Source organism: Podarcis tiliguerta, assembly GCF_965153285.1.
Source record: "Podarcis tiliguerta genome assembly, chromosome: 7".
Lineage (NCBI taxonomy): Eukaryota > Metazoa > Chordata > Lepidosauria > Squamata > Lacertidae > Podarcis > Podarcis tiliguerta.
Genome location: NC_139540.1, coordinates 60027018 through 60045505, shown reverse-complemented (window position 1 = coordinate 60045505; position 18488 = coordinate 60027018). Strand labels below are relative to the sequence as shown.

Sequence of the window (18488 nt, the reverse complement as noted above, 5' to 3'; positions counted from 1 at the left end):
ATCTGGATCGTTGACAAACCATGGTTAGAGCCATAACTTGGCCTCGAGAGGCTGTTGACATCACGGGCATGGGAGTGATGGAACTCACTCCTGGGCAGGTGGGAAACAAAAGCAGTTCTAAACTTGAACTTGCCTGTTCTGTGTTTGGAAGCACCAATCACACTATGGGTTCAATTTGCATTATGTCTGCACCCAGCCAGAGTCACTTTTTGAGCGTGTGGGCTGGACAACGAACAGCTTTAAGAGCCCTGATCACCTGTCCATGAGGAGGGACTGGAGTCATTCTACCACACCCCTAGTAAATAATGGCAGTGCCCGTTATCTGATTAGGTCATCAGCCCAGTGAAGGCACAATTTGTTTTCATTGCAGTTAATCTCATTGCATTCTACAGAATTACAAAACAAAGGGCAAAGACACACCTGACCCCTGCCCTTAATGTTTTCATCTTCGTGGGTTTTTTGTTGTTTTTTGTTTTATTAAAAACTTTGGAAAGAACTGACATGATTTGGGGGCATGCCAGGCTGCCAGTGTTTTTCTGTTTTACCAGAATTCATCCCCCGCCCCTTTGGAACGCAATTCTATATAATTTCCCAAAATAGCTAAATTCAGCTCATTAGTCTACTGTGCAGAGCAGCCAAAGTCCAACACTGCACAATGAAGAGCACGACATAATTCACATTGTGGCTCTCAGAGACTGTTCTTGTTGAACCACATCTGCTGCTGGCTTTAGCTAGAAGGCTGCAAGCAAAGAATTGGGCTCAAGGAGCTAAAGCAGCTATTTTTTAATATATATTTTAAGTAGTACATTCTTTTCTATTTCTTGTTACAAAACCCTAACCTCTGCCTGTTCCTGCTAAGTCAACAGCTTAATGTTTGCTGGCTATAACAGGGCAGGGCTGAGATGGAAGCTTCTTGTCATCGCTTTCTCTCTCTTTCGCCTGGCTCCTAACACTGGCCACCTCCCCTTTCCTACCAACCAGGTAGTCTTCTCTTTAGAACAGGGATAGGTAACCTCTGGGCCTCCAAATGTAGCAGACGACAAGCTCCCAACATTCCTGACCATTGGCCCTGATGAGTGGGGCTGATGGGAATTGAGTGTCAAACTTTTCAACAGTGGAACAGATTCCCTTGGAAGAGGGTAGACTCTCCTTCCTTGGAGGTTTTTAAGAAGAGGTTGGATGGGCATCTGTCATGGATGCTTTAGTTGAAATTCCTGCATTGCAGGGGGTTGGACTAGATGACCCTTGGGTCCCTTCCAACTTTATGATTCTATGAAGGGCTGCAGTTCCCCTACCTTTGATTTAGAAGGCATAGAGCGTTCTGTTGAGGAGCACCCCTTTGAAGGCTTACATACACACAGTGTTGTTATTCTAGAAAAAGAGGTGCCGGGACTCATCAGGAATACCTCCTTCTCTTAGAATGGCAATGGCACCCACCTGAGAGGTGCCAGAACTGAGTTCCGGCAAGTTTCAGCCGAAAAAGAGCCCTGCATACGCAGAATACATCCACAGCACTTTTCTCCCCCCAAAATAATGGGAACTGTAGTTTATCCCCACAGCACCCTTAACAAACTACAGTTCCTAGGATTTGGGGGGGGGGGCTTTAAATGCATGGTGTGTACATAGCCATAGTTTCACTCAGGGGTGCTTTGCAAATTCCTACACAAATGCTACTTTACTGTGAATTAGTCACATTTTTGGACACCATTTGGGGCAGGAATGTGAATGAATATGAGAGTTTCATGCTGCATGACTAGAGTTGATGCTTTAAGATCCATGTATTGTTTGCCACATGTTTCTCAGTATAAATATGATAATGGGAGAAGTAGGCCCGCCTCAGCGCCAATGTGTATCATCCCACAATAGTCCAGAACTTCTTCCTCTCAGCACAATCCAGTGCCGCTCTATAACATAATGATCTAGGAAGGGAAAACATAGGCAAGGTGAGAGATGTGGTTACATCCCAAGTAAACACTGCCTTCCCACCTGGCTGTGCAGTGTTAACTATGGGCTGGAAACATATCATTAATCTGACCCATCTGGTTCCTTCATAAACATGTTTCCTGAGTGGCATGAGGCCAACCATAGGGAAGCGGGTGTCGATAGCTGCAAATTGGCTGCTGAAGCAGATCTAGCAACAACAGTACACAAGGTGAGGAAGAGTTGTTTGTTGAAGGCCACCCATAGTTTGGAGCTTCACTCTCTGTGAAAGTCTGCTGCTTTCATATTGTCTACATATTCTGTTTTGAAGACCTGCAGGACACCTTAAGGTTTTTCCCATCAAAACACGGCTTCATTTTAACATGACAGCCACCGGATGTGGCCTACTTCAGCGTGTAAAATGCTGAAACTGTTTCTATGTTGTGAGTTTGTTTCCAAACCTGCATGGAACTACATAAAATGTTTGCATAAGCCCATGTGAAGCAGAACCACTCATATCTTCATGATTCTCTGTTCTTTCGAAGGATGTGGTACACCTTTAAAGTCAGCTTTTGATTTGGACCTATCAAATGTGCAGGCTTGTGTTTTGTCTCTCCATCATAACAGGGGTATCTTTTCTTTCGTTCTCTATTTCAGAGAATAAGTTCTGCATACTTTTGAGATGCCTTCATAATTAATGGCAACAGTCTATTTGCTTTTGACTGATATACAGGCAGCTTGTAGGTCAGAATCAAACTGTTCTCTGGGTAAGGTCAAAACAACTCATCACTTTCTTAACATCAGTGATTAGCATACAATTCCATTTTTTTCTACACAGTGATTGGACAATATCCAGTATTTATTTTTCCATCCCTTTCCTAATTCCAAAAAGCCCCCCTCACACAAACACATTTAAAAATATATGGGATGTTAATCAGTCAAAGACCTGATTGAAGATGAATGTTCTTGCTTGGCACCTAAAGGTGTATAATGAAGGTGCCACCCGAATTCCACAATTGTGTTGCTTACCCTCCAGACCTCTCATGGAGGAGGCACATAAAGAAGGGCCTCAGATTATGATGGCAGCGTCCAGGTAGGTTCATATGGAGAGAGGCGGTCCTTGAGATACTGTGGTCCTGAGCTGTTGGAAGCATTATAGGTCAAAACCAGCACTTTGAAATGGGCCTGAAAACTAATTGGCAGCTAGTGCAATTGGGCCAGGATTGGTGTAATATGCTCAAACCATCCTGCCCCAGTGAGCAACCTGGCTGCCGAATTGTGCACCAGCTGAAGATTCTGAACCTCCTTCTGTGTAAAAGGGATTCAATGTGAAACCACTCTGAAAATGGCAACTCTCCTAACAATTCTCAGTACCTTAACAAACTACAGTTCCCATGATCCTTTGGGGAAGGCACAGCTGTTTAAAGTACTGCTTTAAATGTGTAGTGCACATGTGACCTAATACTACCTACAGTGTTACAGCTGTGCTAAGTATCAGCAAGGAGGGGAACACATCCATAGCTGGGTGAGTCAAGCTCTTATTATTTCAAAGGAGAAATGGAATTGTAAAAAAGGCCACTACATTTAAAGTGAAATTGTTTTATTACTGCCTGTGAAATGGAGAAATAGATTGATTCCCCACCCCTCATTTCAAGGCACCATGCATTTTAAAAACCTGGGTAGGTTAATTGCAAAATGGTGTTTACTGTAAATATAAGCACTGCTTATAGAATGCTAATACATTCAGGTGGATGGGGTGTTCATACCTGATATCTTCAAATAATGAAAGAGCAATAATATTTTGAAATATGATTTGGTTAATTGCTTGTTTGAAGGAAGGCCATTCCGACTAGTGTTTTTATATGAAAGTGAATTATATGTAAAAACAGAGTATATACTATAGAGTCTGTGTCCTTGCCATACATATACAGAGCCCTTATAAGAGAGGCATTCAGTGAGCAAACGTTGAAGCCAATAAAACCAAATTCTTGGTGTGTACTGTAACATCTCCCTCTGTCGTGTTGAACTGGTTGTGGCCAGATTTGTAGCTGCTTTGGAGCTTCCAAACCCCTCTCCCTCCCTCTTTGCTTAGCTTTCCACAAGGCAGGGGTGTTATTTAAAGCTGTCGCTTTGCCTTTCACCCTGCTGTTGAATGTGATGTTATTGCATGTGTTCAGGATCTGTGTCTCACAAATGTCGGAATGAAAAGGCCAATTAGAGTGAATTAGACCATAGTGTTCTGCTTTTAAAAATGACTTGTCAGTACAATATTCTGCGAATTTCTTTTAGCTTCCTGCTGCAGACAATCACACTGTCGGAGCCTTACTTGTGGGAATTGGCCCTCCTCAGAGAAATGCCAGGCCCATTTCCTGAATTTTCAGCTTCTGTTGTGACAACAGCAATAGAACAGGAAAAGGTCTCTACCCCTTTTTCTTATGATGAGCAACCCCTGGAACCAATGAGACTTATTTCTGAGTAAACATGCATAGGATTGGGCTGTTGGACTGCTCTGTTTCACTTTTTAAAAAAGTATTGCATTTAATTTTTTGCCTTTCCTCTAGGCCCAAAATCTAACCCTACACTGCACAGGTTATGACTTACGCATTTCTTTTTTCTTTTTTTAAAGGCTCTTGAGGTCTTATCATAATAAAATTTCAATATGAAAATTACTTCGGTTGGCCCTGCTAGGGTAAACTTGGGCCTCCCCACCCTGCTTAAGAGCTTTATAGCATTTATTTAAAAAAAATATAGAACCTATTGCAGAAAGTATAAATAACATCTTCCATGCAAGTGGTAAGTTTTCATACCCCTCCCGCTTTCTAATGTGATGAAGAGTTCTGGGGATATTTTGTGACATTTTGGCTGGCCTAATGAAGATACTGACTTAAAATGGATTTTTCTTATGGACTGACATGACTGTCATTTACTTTTTGTACAGTCTCTTTCTCTAGCCATACATAAAAGAAGGGGGGGAGGGGTTGAAATTCAGTTTGAAAAGATCGTGATTGGTCCGTCAAGCATTAATACGGCTGCTCAGCCTCTATTCATGTCAAATATATTTGTTCTGAGCTCATCCAGGGATGTATACAGATTGCAGCAGCAGTGCTTAGCAGTTTGTCTCTTTAGACCTTAAATTCTCTTTATTTACTTATTTAGAATAACATTAGTTTGGATGGGGGTGGAGAGAGAGCGTGAGCAGAGCCAGGCTGAAAGAAGGAATTAATCACAACCGGTTGACATCCATTAGAAAGCAAGTTCTTTTGAAATCTCTATTCAATTACATGTTCTATAAAAGGGTAACTTTCAGTCTCACAAAACCCCAGAGGTTAGATGTGATGAGGCATGCAGCGAAGGGAAAGAGAACAAGCAAACCTCATCTACGAGCTTGTGCAATGGTGTTATTATTTAACATATGGCAATACGTTGCTTTGACTTCTTTTTTTAACTATAGCTTATTTATTAAATGTGCCACTTTTAAGTTTGTATCCAAAAAGCACTTGCCTTTTGTTTCTCCGTGTTATACATTGTGTGGGTGTCCCTTCTTTCTTAAAATACACAGGCAGGGACTGTACCCTCTGCGCCATGCTGACAGCAGCTGTATACTTTATAATTGCCAAATCACTTGAGAAAGGCTGGCAACTAATTACAGCTGATGTTGGAGGATAGAGCAGTGGCTTCTGTGAACCAGAAGTTCAGGGGCATCCTGAGTTCGGCTATAGTTGTAGCTTCTGAAAATCACTGCCTCCCTCCCTCAATGTGTCAGGCAGCAACATTACAACAGAAGGAAAGTTTGGGTGAAATATGAGAGATCCAGGTTGAAGTTGCTGCTCTACCAAACCATGCCAACTGCTTTGAAAAGTTAGCGGTGCCACTGATGTGAGGCACATTAGGCCATTGTATGACTCAGCTGTGGGGGACAACAACTTGAGAGGCACCAAAAAACGACACAGGAGACTGGGAGAATTAAAAGGGTCGGTGTGGGTAGGGAAGAGCCAATATCCATGGGCACTACTTAGTCCAGTGGAGCCCATTTGAACTGGCCATGTGAGCAGCCACTGTCTCTGTGTGATGTGCAAATCTGGCTAAGAACCAGTTTCATAGGACATATTGTAAATAGGCAGCAGCATTGCAAGGGCAAGGGGCTTATGCAGCAATGTGTTTATCTGCTACATTTATAACATTCATGCAAGGAGCTCAGGATGGCTGTGTGTGCCAGTTTCCTATTCACATAACAGCAAGGTCCAAGCCTACTTAGCTGCAGAGAAGGAGCTACAACGGTGTTACAAATTGATGCACATCTTAATTTCCAGTTGGTTTCATCAAGGGAAGATATTAGTCTTGCATTTTGGTGAGCGTCGTGATCATCTCAAGGGCTAAAACAAGCTACTATCAGCTTTCCTATGCTATTAATCCCTGATGGGATCTGACATTTCTTAATTGAGGTTCCTAGAAAAATGATTAGTTGGATTTTAAGAAGGCCAAGGCATTGGCAATCCCCTTTGAAATGCACAACCATGTACCAGCTTCTGCTGTGTCATGCATGCACCTCTTATTTTCAGCTGTGCAGAATAAATGGTGTAGGGACATCTGCGTGGATCTGAGTCCAACTGATAACATCACAAGTATTTAGCTCATTCTGTGATGATGTGTTTGCAGGCCTCTACATGCAGTTCTTCATGGTGTGAAGCCAAACAGGATCTGATCTTTTTTTAAAAAACAAAAAACAAAACTTATTCAAACTAGTTTGGTGAACTAGAGAAGTAGCCAAGTTGGGGGGAGGTGGAGAGAGAGAGAATGTTAAACTATGATATAATGCAAGCATACTGCAGCCTACGTGAGATTGAGCATCATTTACATTCATGTCAATTTATTTGTAGCACATGTTATTCCAAAAGCTTGCCTAAAGGGAGACTGTAGTTAAAATTTAAAGCCTTTGCAGGTGTTAACATTCAACCCACTAAACCACCTAGCTTTGGGCAGCAAACACCAAAGAAAATAAATAGTCATTCAGGAAATGTGTGTGCTTCACCTAATATCCACAGACTTCTCCCCATCATATATGGGAACTCTTTCTCCTATCAGCCACATTCTTCAAGACCAACATCCTGGATTCTGTGTCCATTAGAAAAAAGAAACAGCACATATTGAGAGGCGTTCTTGAGGCTTTCTGCAGATAACTTGTTAAATTACTTAATGCAGTGGTGAAGTTAGGTAATTTTAGACTCTGGACTTACTACTTCCCCCACCCCCTCCCCTCGCCCAACCCTGATCTTCAGATAGTGAATTTGCCTACTTCTGAATGTGGTAAACCAGCCCCTCTGTATTGGGGAGACCTTCTGCTCACTCTTCTGAGTGGGGCCCCCCTGAAATTCCACTCCAGAGTCCAGCCCTGATGGTACCGCTAATTTAATTAGAATGATACCACTAGACATTGCTGCTCAAGTTCAGTTTTGAAAAGCCTGTTGTTGTACCTGCAGCATTTAGTATTCTTCAGTGTGGTGCTGTGACTGCATTTTTTAGTTCATGACAGGGCCTTTTCAGTGGCAGTTCCTCATTTGTGACATGCTCTCTCTGGTGAGGTGCATCTGTCCCCCTCATTATTGAGCTTCAGGAAGAATTTAAAAACAGCTGGGTTTACCCAGGCAGTTGTTGGCTGAAATACAGTTTCTGGCAACCCTATGATCACTGTTTTTATTTATTTTTTAAAATCACTTTTAGACTATTTTTAGATTTTTTTAAAAAATGTTTTAATATTGATATGTTTGCTACACTGGGCTCCTTTGGAAGGAGAGGAGGATCATAAATAGAATAAATAATGATAACCTAATTTATCCTTAAAACAACCCCTCAGAAAGCTCTGTGGCCAGCTAGGGATCTGAACTCCAGTCTTTCTGAGCTACACCACAATGCCATGTATCGGCAAAACATCCAGACACAGGGTAAAATTTGCCCACCCTTTAATTTCAAAAGGAACTGAAATGAAAACGTCAGCCAAAAATTTGCAGAGAAGAAAAAGAAAAAAGCATTCATCTTACAATGATCCAGATGTTTTGCTTAGAATAAGCTTCATTGACCTGGAAGTGCATCAACATTCTCATTGAAGCATGGTTAATGCTTTTGATAGGGTTTGTTTCAGGATGTTTGGTTTGAATTCCAATGCCTTTCACGTTGCCTGCAGAGTCATGCAGAGAGAGCATTTAAAGATGAGGATGTTGTATAATTTTAAGCATACATTTATATGTATAAAGCATGTCGTGTGCAGCTGTTTCCCCTCCCCAGCTGTGAGATCAATATTCTTCAAACAGTTATATGGTAAACCTTCTTTCCCCCACATTCTGGTAACTTCAGTTTAGTAAAAATCTGAGCATATCCTCTATATCAGAAGCGAGCAATCTCTTCCCCTTCCCCGCCATAAGAGATACATGCAACTGTGGGGGGCACAGCATGGCAGTAGACAAGACCATTCACACATGCACAGCCACACTCATTCACATGCACTTTCTGTTTGCTGTCAGGGGACCTGTATACTGAGCATTAATTCGTGATTTGCATGTATTCTGATTTGTTTGTGAGAAGGTTGTACAATATCAGATCAAACAATTGTTTCCCTACACTTTCCAGTGCATTTTCCTGTCACTTTCCTTACTGCAAAAAGTCCAACGTTTTGGAAGTGTGCCTATTGTGCGAGAGTTCCAGATCCACTTTTAACTAAGCAACCTGAATTTGCCAGTATACACCTGAATCCCACCTGCAAAATAACAGTCTGGACTACCCCCCCTCTCTCTTACACTACCTTTCCCTCCCTTCTTTCCCTCTATCCTTTCCCCTTCTGCCCCTCCTTAAGTTTTTTCTCAAAAAGCTTTTATTTCAACAACCCCACTCTTCCGCCATCGCCAAATGAAATGAAGTAGCACTATTTTTTCCTGTTTGGCGCCCTGAAAGCAAGGCAGGCATTGCAAGCATGAAATGATGGAATAAAACAGTTTTCCTTTGGTAATTTTTTTTTTAAAAAAATTATTCAAAATTATAACAAGACATATTATCCAAAAACATATCCTTGTCCCCCCCCCATTTTTCCTCCCCCCCAAAAAAACTCATCCACCCCCATCCCCACCCCGACTTCCCTCAGTTCCAGTCTTTGGTTTCTCTAAGAATGCTGTTTTCTACATGTTACAAAGTTGTATAGATCCTCAAACTATTTAGCTGATTATTATCAAAAGAAGGTTTGTAAATGTTTATTCAAAACCTGCCAAGGAGTCCAGTTTGCTTTGTTGCGTCAGATACTTTGTAAAGGGTTCTCATTCATCCTTAAAGTCACAGTTATCCTTGTCCCGTAGCTTATATGTCAGTTTTGCCAGTTCTGCATAGTCCATCAATTTTTCTTGCCATGATTCTTTAGTTGGGGTTTCTTCAGTCTTCCATCCTTGTGAGTTTTCCTTTGGTAATATGAAGCAGAGCAAGTAAAGTAACCAGTTTTTCTGTCGCCCTTCCCTTCCCTTCTCCTCCTTAAAATCCACACCATAGAGAAGTGAAAGGGCTGTGCCTAGAAAAGCCCACTAATTTTTTTTTCCTGTTGCAAGCATTGAATTTCCTCTTTCAACTTTTGAGATCTGCACTGACCCTGGAAAAGTACATAGAGTTGAAGGGGAAAAAATGGGAAAGAGTGTTGCTTGCAGCGGCTTCAATTCTGCTTGTGCAGGCATGGCTCTTTCCCACTTCTGCCTTCATCTCTATAAAACTTTCCAATCTGAGTGCCCATCTCAACCTCAAAGTCCAGTTTTTGGCAGGGAGTGGGGTTTGGGAGAGATCCCAGAGGGCCATATGCAGCCCACAAACCATGGGTTGCCCTCCTCTATGCGCTATACGCAAAACATTGTATTGAACTAAATTCAGCTCAGCGTAGACCCGTTGAAATTAACATAGCTAAGGTAGTCAAGTCCACAAATTTTATTAGGATTACTCTGAGAAGAACTTGGTTGAATACAATCCAGTGAATGTTCAACCCACCTGAGCAGCCGAACAGGTCACCGGGTCACAGCTTTCTCCATTAGGGTGAGATGCATTGTATTTCTGTTTAAATTATAGTAACTATTTCTAAATTTACCTGTGTTCATTCAAAATTGCATATGTAATTTTTATGCAAATCTGATTCCATTTTGTCTTTTTTTTTACAATGTTGTATTTTCTCTTTTCTGATGATGTGTAGGTGCTCACCTAACATGCATTCATGAAAGATGAGACTGCAACCCTATAGCTGATTATCTGGGGGATAAAGGCTCTACTGAACTCAGTTGTACTTACTTCTAGGTAGACAGGTACAGGATTGCACTGTAAGTTAGGAGCAGGGAAGAAATAGCAGGCTGTGGGCATTATGTTTTGCAAGGACCTAAATGTTCTCCAAAGAGGAAACATGTTCCTCAACCTTTGTCACCATGTTCCACCAAGGTTCCTCAACCTTTGTCACCAAAGTCTCTTCACATAGATTTTCATGCTGTGCAAAAGAGCTTACATTTGTTCAGAGGGGGAGTGAGTTTCCAGAGAATATATTAATTATACTGTCAAAAATGTCTTTCCTTTATTTCTGTGCTTTGCATTCTAGCCAACCAAAGGTCACAAATAGAAACAGCATTCTATTCATAGAGTAGAAACTGACTTGCCTATTATTATTTTTTATGTTCCTGCTAATTTGAGGGGAAAATTTAGTGCTACGTGATTGACAACTGGTGCTAAGTCAAGCAGAGTGTAGGCAGATTCTGTGAAAGGCTCCACTCCCTTCTGCAGAGCTACCTAAGTCTTCCTCCACAGCAGCCTCTCTGCTTCCAGATTGCCCCAGTTGGGAGACATTCTCTCATGTTGGGGACAGGTTCAGAGGCAGCGCTTTTTTTTCAGCCGGAACTCACTGGAACTCAATTCTGCCTCCTCTCAGGTGGGTGCCATTGCCACTCTAAGAGAATGAGGGAGGCATTCGTGGTGAGTTCTGGTACCTCTTTTTCTAGAAAAATAACACTGTTCAGAGGGGCAATCTGTTCACTAGATTTGTGGTTGTTTTGCTTTTTCTTCCTTCCCTTTTAGGGACATGATTACTTTACAGTCCAGTCCAGACTGAAATGTATTCATTTGAATTTATTTCAAACCCCACAAAACATAGCCATCTACTCATACTTTCTTTTGCAAATTTATTTATTATTTATCATCATAATAATATGATAATATTATCAATGTCCACACCTGACGCTATGAAAACTTGTATGGTGTGATCCCTGCCACCCGTAAGCCTTGCCTCTTTTGTGGCCTCCTTTGGCACACAGGAAAACAAATGTCCCTCCCATTTGTAAGACATTGTGTTCTTGCAGTTGCATGTTCTTATTTATGCTCATATGGGCTTATATTCACCACAACACAATAATATATATGCATTGTTAAGCAAGTTTATTCTCTCTTCCCTCCACCCCTGACATTTGTTGGCTTAATATGACCTCAGCAGCCATTACTGTACACCAAATGCCCCCAAACCTGTATGATGTTTTCCCCCCTCTTTACATGCATAACAGATGTTTGCCCCAATGGACCATTCTGTTTATTTTTCATACATGCCCCTACCATTCCCCACACATTCATTCCCCATGCTTCACACTTCCTGAATCAAATATACTCCATCCCCCTCCAGCGTTAATAATTATTTCATGTGGTAATGGTATTTTCCAAGCTTTCATGTTGTTTTTAATTAACCATCTTCAGTTTCTTCTTCGGGAAATACAGGGTATAACATTTTAAAAATATAATAGCACATTCGCTGTCTAGAAAGTTAAGTCCTGTCAATTGAATTGCAAGCATACAAGATGCTAGATGTTGTACTGAGTAATGTGAAACTTAGCAGCTTCAATGCAGTTTTCTGTCGCCATCCATTTCCTATGAGCAAATCTGATGAGTCAATTGGGGTGGGGGACAATTAAACACCTGATTAAGTTATTGTTCAGGGGGTTTGCTTCCTGAATTGGTGTCCCCCGCCCCCCACCAAAAAAAACCCCCTCATCTTTGGTTGGATGTGCATCTGTCAGTTGGTTTTTGGAATTCTTAATACATATGCAGATTGCAGTTTTTAATTAAAGCTGGAGGAGAGGAGTTGTATAGTTGCATAAATCTGCTTTTTCTGCTGTCACAATGCAACCTGATTTTTTTTTAAGTGCTCCAGTAACTTCTGCTGAAAAATGAACTCCATTTACTCAATATTGTGACTCATATTTTTTTTAAAAAACAACTTTCTTATCCCAGTATAAGATAATGGAACGTTCCTCTGTTGTTTGTATTCAGCAATGCCAATTTTCCCTTGGCCTTTGCACATTCTTGTCTCTTCTTGCATCCTCTGTGGCCTATCTTTTAAAACACACAAATGGCTATTTCTGTCCAGTGTTTCACAACGATGCCCATTGATAGTGGCTGGCAGGGCCTGGTGACATCGGGGCAAGCTCTTCAAAAATGGGAATCCTCCCTCCCTGGCTAATGACGCCCAGGGGTCACCAAGAAGAGCAGACCCTCCGAATCCCTTGCCGACTGCTAATCTCGGGATGAATGCCCTCTTTTTATTCCCATCACCCCTTTTTGCAAAGTGTAGCTGACCTCAAGAGCTGCAGCATCTCCCTTGGATACTTATAGTCTAGGCTGGATCTCCCCGCCACCAATGGTCATCACAAAGTGACCTAAGCCAAGTCCAATCTTTTGTCTGTCACTTTGCTGTCTACCTCACTCAGAGAAATGTTGTCCTCCCACACCGCTTAAGTGGGGTGGCTCCCTCTGCTAAAGCTGGTGCTTAAGCAATGAGACCACAGTGGAGAACACAAAGGAAGTGAAAAATGTGGCTTTAGTGCCCAGGCACACTTTCCCTTAAGTCCATACCTTTTTGCCTCATTTTCAATTTGGTCCAGGGCTGGGTGTTCCCACTTGTGATTTTTGCCTTGGATTTTACTTGAGGGAAAACCCCTGAAACACTGTGTTTTCCCTTTTATTCTTCCTATAACCAGTAGTCCACTTTTCATGTGGTCATCAACTCTGCGTACCCGTGGCAGAGAGCCAGAATCGGGGGAAATCAGAAAGCAAGCTAATCAGAAAGCCAAATAACCAGAAAGCAGATAAATCAGAAAATCATTTGACATATACAAAAGGAGCCAGAACCCTTCCAACACACATGCTTTGCACATACAGTATTTCATTTGATCGCAATTTTTGTATGAGCACTAAACAGGGAAACTTAAAAAAAAAAAAAATTAAGCATGCCTGGAAAACTGAAAAAATTATCCTCCAGGGGTAGGCAGGGAAAGGAGCTGGGAGCTCCCAGAAAAAACATGCAAATTCCTGTACAGGAGCAATTTTAGGACCAGTTCAGAAGAGGGACAAATTTTTTATTTGGGTTTTCCACAGATTGATGTTTGTTCAAATTCAGCAATAAATAGCAGGTTTGGGGGGGGGCACCTCTCAGACCCATGAGATAATAGATCAATACAAAATACTAGAAATCGCGGGACAAAGAAAACAGGAGACTGCTATGTGGGTCAAAGAGTGCAGCCTAGTGTTTGCCTTCTGCTTGTGCCCCATTGAGAAGGATGGCTCTTGTGGCTTGCCAGTGAGTCTGTGTGGCATTTGTTTTGCAAGGTGAGATGAGGTGACACAGGTATGGTTGGAGAAGAGCATCCTGCAGCTCCAATCATTCTGATTGGTTAAGGCAGCGGGGTCACATAGGTCACTCAAGGCTCGGCTACGCTTCCCTCCTCTCTCTCACTCTCTCACTCTCTGCCTCTTCCCCCATCCTGTCCTCTCTCTCCCCCTCCCACCCCCTTTTAATCCTTGTGTGTGATGGGGGTGTGAGAGGGAGAGTTGCGTGTGTGAGAGAGTGTGTGTGTGTGTGGCAGAGAGAGGCTAAGGCGAAAGTGAGCGGATGGCGGACTCCACACACACCAAGCAGCCTGGGATGCTTTCCTTTTCATCCCTTTCCGGCCGCAGGGATGGCTCCTCTCCAGACCAGAGTGAGGAGAAGCCTAAAAAAAGAGCTTTCTATCTGGTGAGGATGAAGCCACTGAAAGAGCCTATTACGAACAACAACAACGTGTCTTTTGTGATACACTGTCACATAGGCAAGGAGATCAAGCACATATGCAGCAACTGCAGTCGCGGAGAGGAAGCCCGTGACGGTGAGTGCTCTGATCTTTAGTCTGTATTATATGAGAGAGAGAGAGAGTGCGAGAGAGAGCATGTTTTTCCCGGTGGTGATTGTGTATATGCATAGGTGCCTGACTCCCAATTACTGGCTGCTAGTAAGCTTGCTACTTAAGGGACTCTGGGAGGAGGGAGAAAGTAGAGGCAGGGAATAAGATGGGTTTGGCAGCTATTTGGCAAGCAAAACGGTCCTTGTTTCTTTTACCTTCATTTTCCTTAGCCCAGCAGCACCCACAGAGCAGAGTCCTCTGTCCTTATAGCTGCAACAGAAACGGCTCCGTGAATTGCTTGCTTTTCCATCATCATCATAATGGCTTGCTTAAACTAGTCTTTTTCATCTGGGCTACAGCAACTCCCCACCCCCTCCTTCTATCAACATGCCGCAGTCAGAGTTTACTTGACTTAATTATTGGAATTTGGGAGGGGGCTTTTGGTGGGATCAGTCTCGTGTGATCCCCCCCCCCGCGTTGTGCCGCTACCTCCAAACGCAAACACATATACTGGGATGTGTGCAGAGTTCTTGGATGGAATCTTACTGGAATTAGTGTGCTACCTTTTGTATCAGACGGTTGCCAACTGCTCTCCCCACTCTCCTTTGACACTACTGGGTGTAACATTCAAAGAGGGGTGCATTCAGATAGAGTCCAATAGGGGTTTTATACAGGTAAGCAGATCTGTTCTGTGTGTATCTCTGTAAAGAACAAATGAAATGTTTTTGAATGAGCAATGAGAGCGTCTTAGGATTTTGCCAGAGTCAGCAACTTAAAGAGGCAGAAAGCTACAAGAAGGCATAAAATCCAGCCCAAACAAAAACATCTTTGGGGATGTTGCCAGCCATATCTTCTTGCCAGGGGATTTGCTATGGGATTTTTTTCTTTTCTTTCTTTTTCTTTTTCTTTTTTTTTTTTTTGGTCATGATGTTTCATGTTTTATTAAAAATACAAATGCGCTGGAGTTAGAAGCAGCTGAGTTGGGTAAGCTAGCAGAGATTGTTTCCTGAAGGTCAGTGAAAGGTTTTTGATTTGGAAATGTGAGTGGGGGGGGGGGACCCACATAACTCTCAGAGCTGTTTGTTATCTGCAGTTGTCACCAGTTTAGTTCACCTTTTTTTTAACGTTTGGGATGAATTTTGCATTGTTAAAAAGTAAATTTATTCATTCTGTTTGGGTGAATCAAATATTTTCTGGATCCTGACAGTTCCTTGTCACCCAAAGCAGGGCAGTTGCAATGAAAGAGTTGTGGTGGTTTGTTTCCCTCCCACCCCTAAATGTATTTCACAAATGCAGATATGCTAGCATAATTACTTTCTTTATATTAACTTACATGGTTCAGTTTTGTGGGGGGCAACAGTAAAGGTTTTTTAAAAAATAGAGAGAGAGTGTGATCTAAAATTTTATTTCAATTGCACTACTGTACCAAAGATGAGCACTTGGCCTTTCAGTATATTTTGCTCTGATTTCCGCCCCCTCCCCTTCTGCTTATTATTGATGACAGCAGAGACCACTGGAAATGGAACCTGAGGATTTGCCAGGCAGGAGCAGCAAGTGCCTTAAAACCTTAGCATGATTCATTTATCCCTCCTAAAGCAGGCTAAACCACTGATTTGAAATATACGCTGACTGTTTTAATTAAATCTGCCTCAAAATGTATTGCATCAGCCCCATTTATTATCACCATCCCTAGACTCAGATTTCTAGAAGCTAGTGTAAGAGGGCAAGTGGAGCTGTTCTTACTTTAATGTATGTAAGCATGCATGCCTTTAAAATATAGTCTCTGGTTCCAAACACATTTCAACAAGCTTTACAGAGGGACAATAACCTGACCTTTTTGATGTCAGTCAGTAGAGCTTTTACTTGGCAATAGAATATTCAGTAGTGCCATATTTGAGGCTAGAAAAGTGCTAACCATGGAAATGTGGAAGGGCATGGTATAAATGGAGCTATCCAGCGGATAATTTTTTGAGACTACTTGTAATGCTGATTTCATTAGGACCAGGCTCATCAGTTATATATTGCTGGTGCCTGTTGCTGACAGTGGAGGGGTCCCACCAGTGAGGAACTCATCTCATGAAACCAAGCTGAAGCTGTGTACCTATGCTTTTCTGCAAGTCCCATTCATTTCAATGGAATTATCTGTGGTATTTAGCCCATACCTTGTAAACAGAAGGGATACGAATCCTTACCACAGCGTTGTAGAAATGTAATTTGTTGGTGACTGCAGAGTAGCACACGTTTTCCTGGAATGCATCACAAAATAGAATATAAACAAGCTCTTTGGGTGGGGGAAGGCAGGTGTTTTGAAAACTGGGCATCTTCCTTGGAGGAAGGAGACAGCAAGGTTCCCGTCTGTTCCTTTTTTGGGCTAGGAAACAAGCACTCATCTCCTGCTTATCAGCCTCTCATAGGTTGGCCAGTGTGAGAACACAATGTTGGACAAAGATGGACCTTTGGCCTGATCCATTTGGACTTCTTATGTCCTCAGTGTGTTGTGTTTCAGACACTGCCTTATTCTTCCTCTGACCTTCCATCTTTCTTCTTGCTTGGCTTTCTGTTCATCATCATAAGAAGAAGAGGGTGGAAGAAAGATCCTTGCCCGAGGCTGAGTGTGCATGTCACACCATTGTGGCTTTGCATTGCTTTCCCACCCTTGCCGGGGTGTGACTCCAACCCTTGCCCCTTGAGAAGGAAACATTAAGCAGCAAACACCCTTCATTCTTTTTCTGCACCTAGACCCTTTGATGTACAGGTAGAGTTGATGCCTCACCCACAATGAGCAGTGGGCTGGAGAAGACAGACAAATCTACAAGGCCATTTCTACATTTTCCCTCATAATGTGAGGGTAGGACTTCTTTATATCAGTCAGTCTTGTGGAAGTCTATTCCATGCCCATCACCTCTTATGAACGCATGATATGCCTCTTATGCTATTGGATCAATGGCCCAACTAGTTGCTCTCCAAGGACTCGGTTCTCTGCAACCCCTGCAATAGAAGATTTTTTATTTTTTTAAGGGAAGGAGCCATAGAATCAATCTGGGAGCTTCTTTTCATAAAGCAGGTGCTCTACTGCAGTATTGACCTATGAACCCTTCCTGTTTTCCTTCACTCCTACCAAGACGATTGCCAGTTTTAGTAATGAGTCTTCGCATTTGAGCTTGATGCCCAGGATCTTTTCCAAGATTACAGTAGGGGCTTTACGCTAGGTGTCTGCACTGTGACTATAAGATGTGGTTTGGAACCTGATTTTGTGCTTTGGAAAACAGTTCGCCTCAGTCTAAGGCATTCTGTAAGGTTGCCTGATTTGATTCAGAGTATTTTCCAAGTCTGATTCATTTACATCCATTCATTACTGGGAAATCAAAATGACTACAGGCAATTACAGATTTACAGTTGGCTGTTCAGGTGCGCATCATGGCAACCCGGAAGTGGCCAGAAAAGGGGGCATAACAGGCTTATTGTGCTCTGCCCGGAATGCAACCCCATGCAAATCGTGGGTTGTCTGCATATTATTTTGACAGAAGTGGATGAAATTTGCCAGCAAACTAGCCCCCTTCAGAGTGGATAAAGCCTGCCAAATTGCAGGCAAATAGGTCCAGATGTTTTTGCACTGGGCACCTTTAAAATTTGATATTTTTTAAAATGAAATGTCCATAACTTTTTTTATTTGGGTGTGGAATTGGATGAAATACACAGACAAGGTCACCTTTTCTGAGTACGTTAATCCTAACAAAATTCAGAAGTGTAGCTGCATTGACTTTCTAGCAAGGGCAGCTGTTACAATTTTAAGGTGGGTGAAAAAAAGGAATCACAATATCTCCCTAGTGTTTTGTGGGCAATTGTTCTGAACATGGCAGACATCACTAATTGCAGACAAATAGGTCTAGGGCTTTTTGTGCTAAACATCTTTAAAAGTTGATTTTGAGGTGGGAAAAACTAAAAGGGATTTATTTGCTTTTTCATAAATTCATTCCCTCTGATTACAAGCTTGATTTGTCAGTCACAGTAGAACTCTCCCTCCACTCGAGTCTGATCTCCTTTCTCTCATCATCCCACCCTTGTGCTTATGCTAAGCCAGAGACATAACTTTCATTTTTAGTAAAAACTTGTTTGCTGCACTAAGAAAAAAAAAATCTGTATCACCAAGGCACCATGAACGTTTTTCATTGTTTGGGGTTGTTCTTTTCATTGGGTTGTTTTTTTTCGGGGGGTCCCTGATATTTTGTTGGTTGCTTTTCCATATTTTGGGCAGATTCTCCTCTATTTTGGTTTACCATAGATTTTGGGGCCTTTTGAAGGGGAAATGCTTATGGTTTCTCCTGGCTGACCTGTTGTGGTGTTCTCCTCATGGGGCTGTCCTTGAAGACA

At 42.2% G+C, this 18488-nt stretch overlaps 1 protein-coding gene across 6 annotated transcripts in view; it reads left to right on the top strand.

Annotated features, from left to right (window-relative positions):
* Nucleotides 1-18488, top strand: part of PHACTR1 (phosphatase and actin regulator 1) — a 242258-nt gene that overhangs the window by 119753 nt on the left and 104017 nt on the right. For 2 of the 6 annotated variants that reach the window (XM_083449477.1, XM_083449474.1), the window contains exon 1: nucleotides 13835-14102. The exons of the other annotated variants lie outside the window; for them this stretch is intronic. In XM_083449477.1, the coding sequence (XP_083305603.1) occupies nucleotides 13850-14102 (253 nt within the window). In that variant the 5' untranslated portion in view covers nucleotides 13835-13849. Of the gene's footprint in view, nucleotides 1-13834; nucleotides 14103-18488 lie in introns of those variants that run through there. 6 annotated transcript variants of the gene reach the window in all.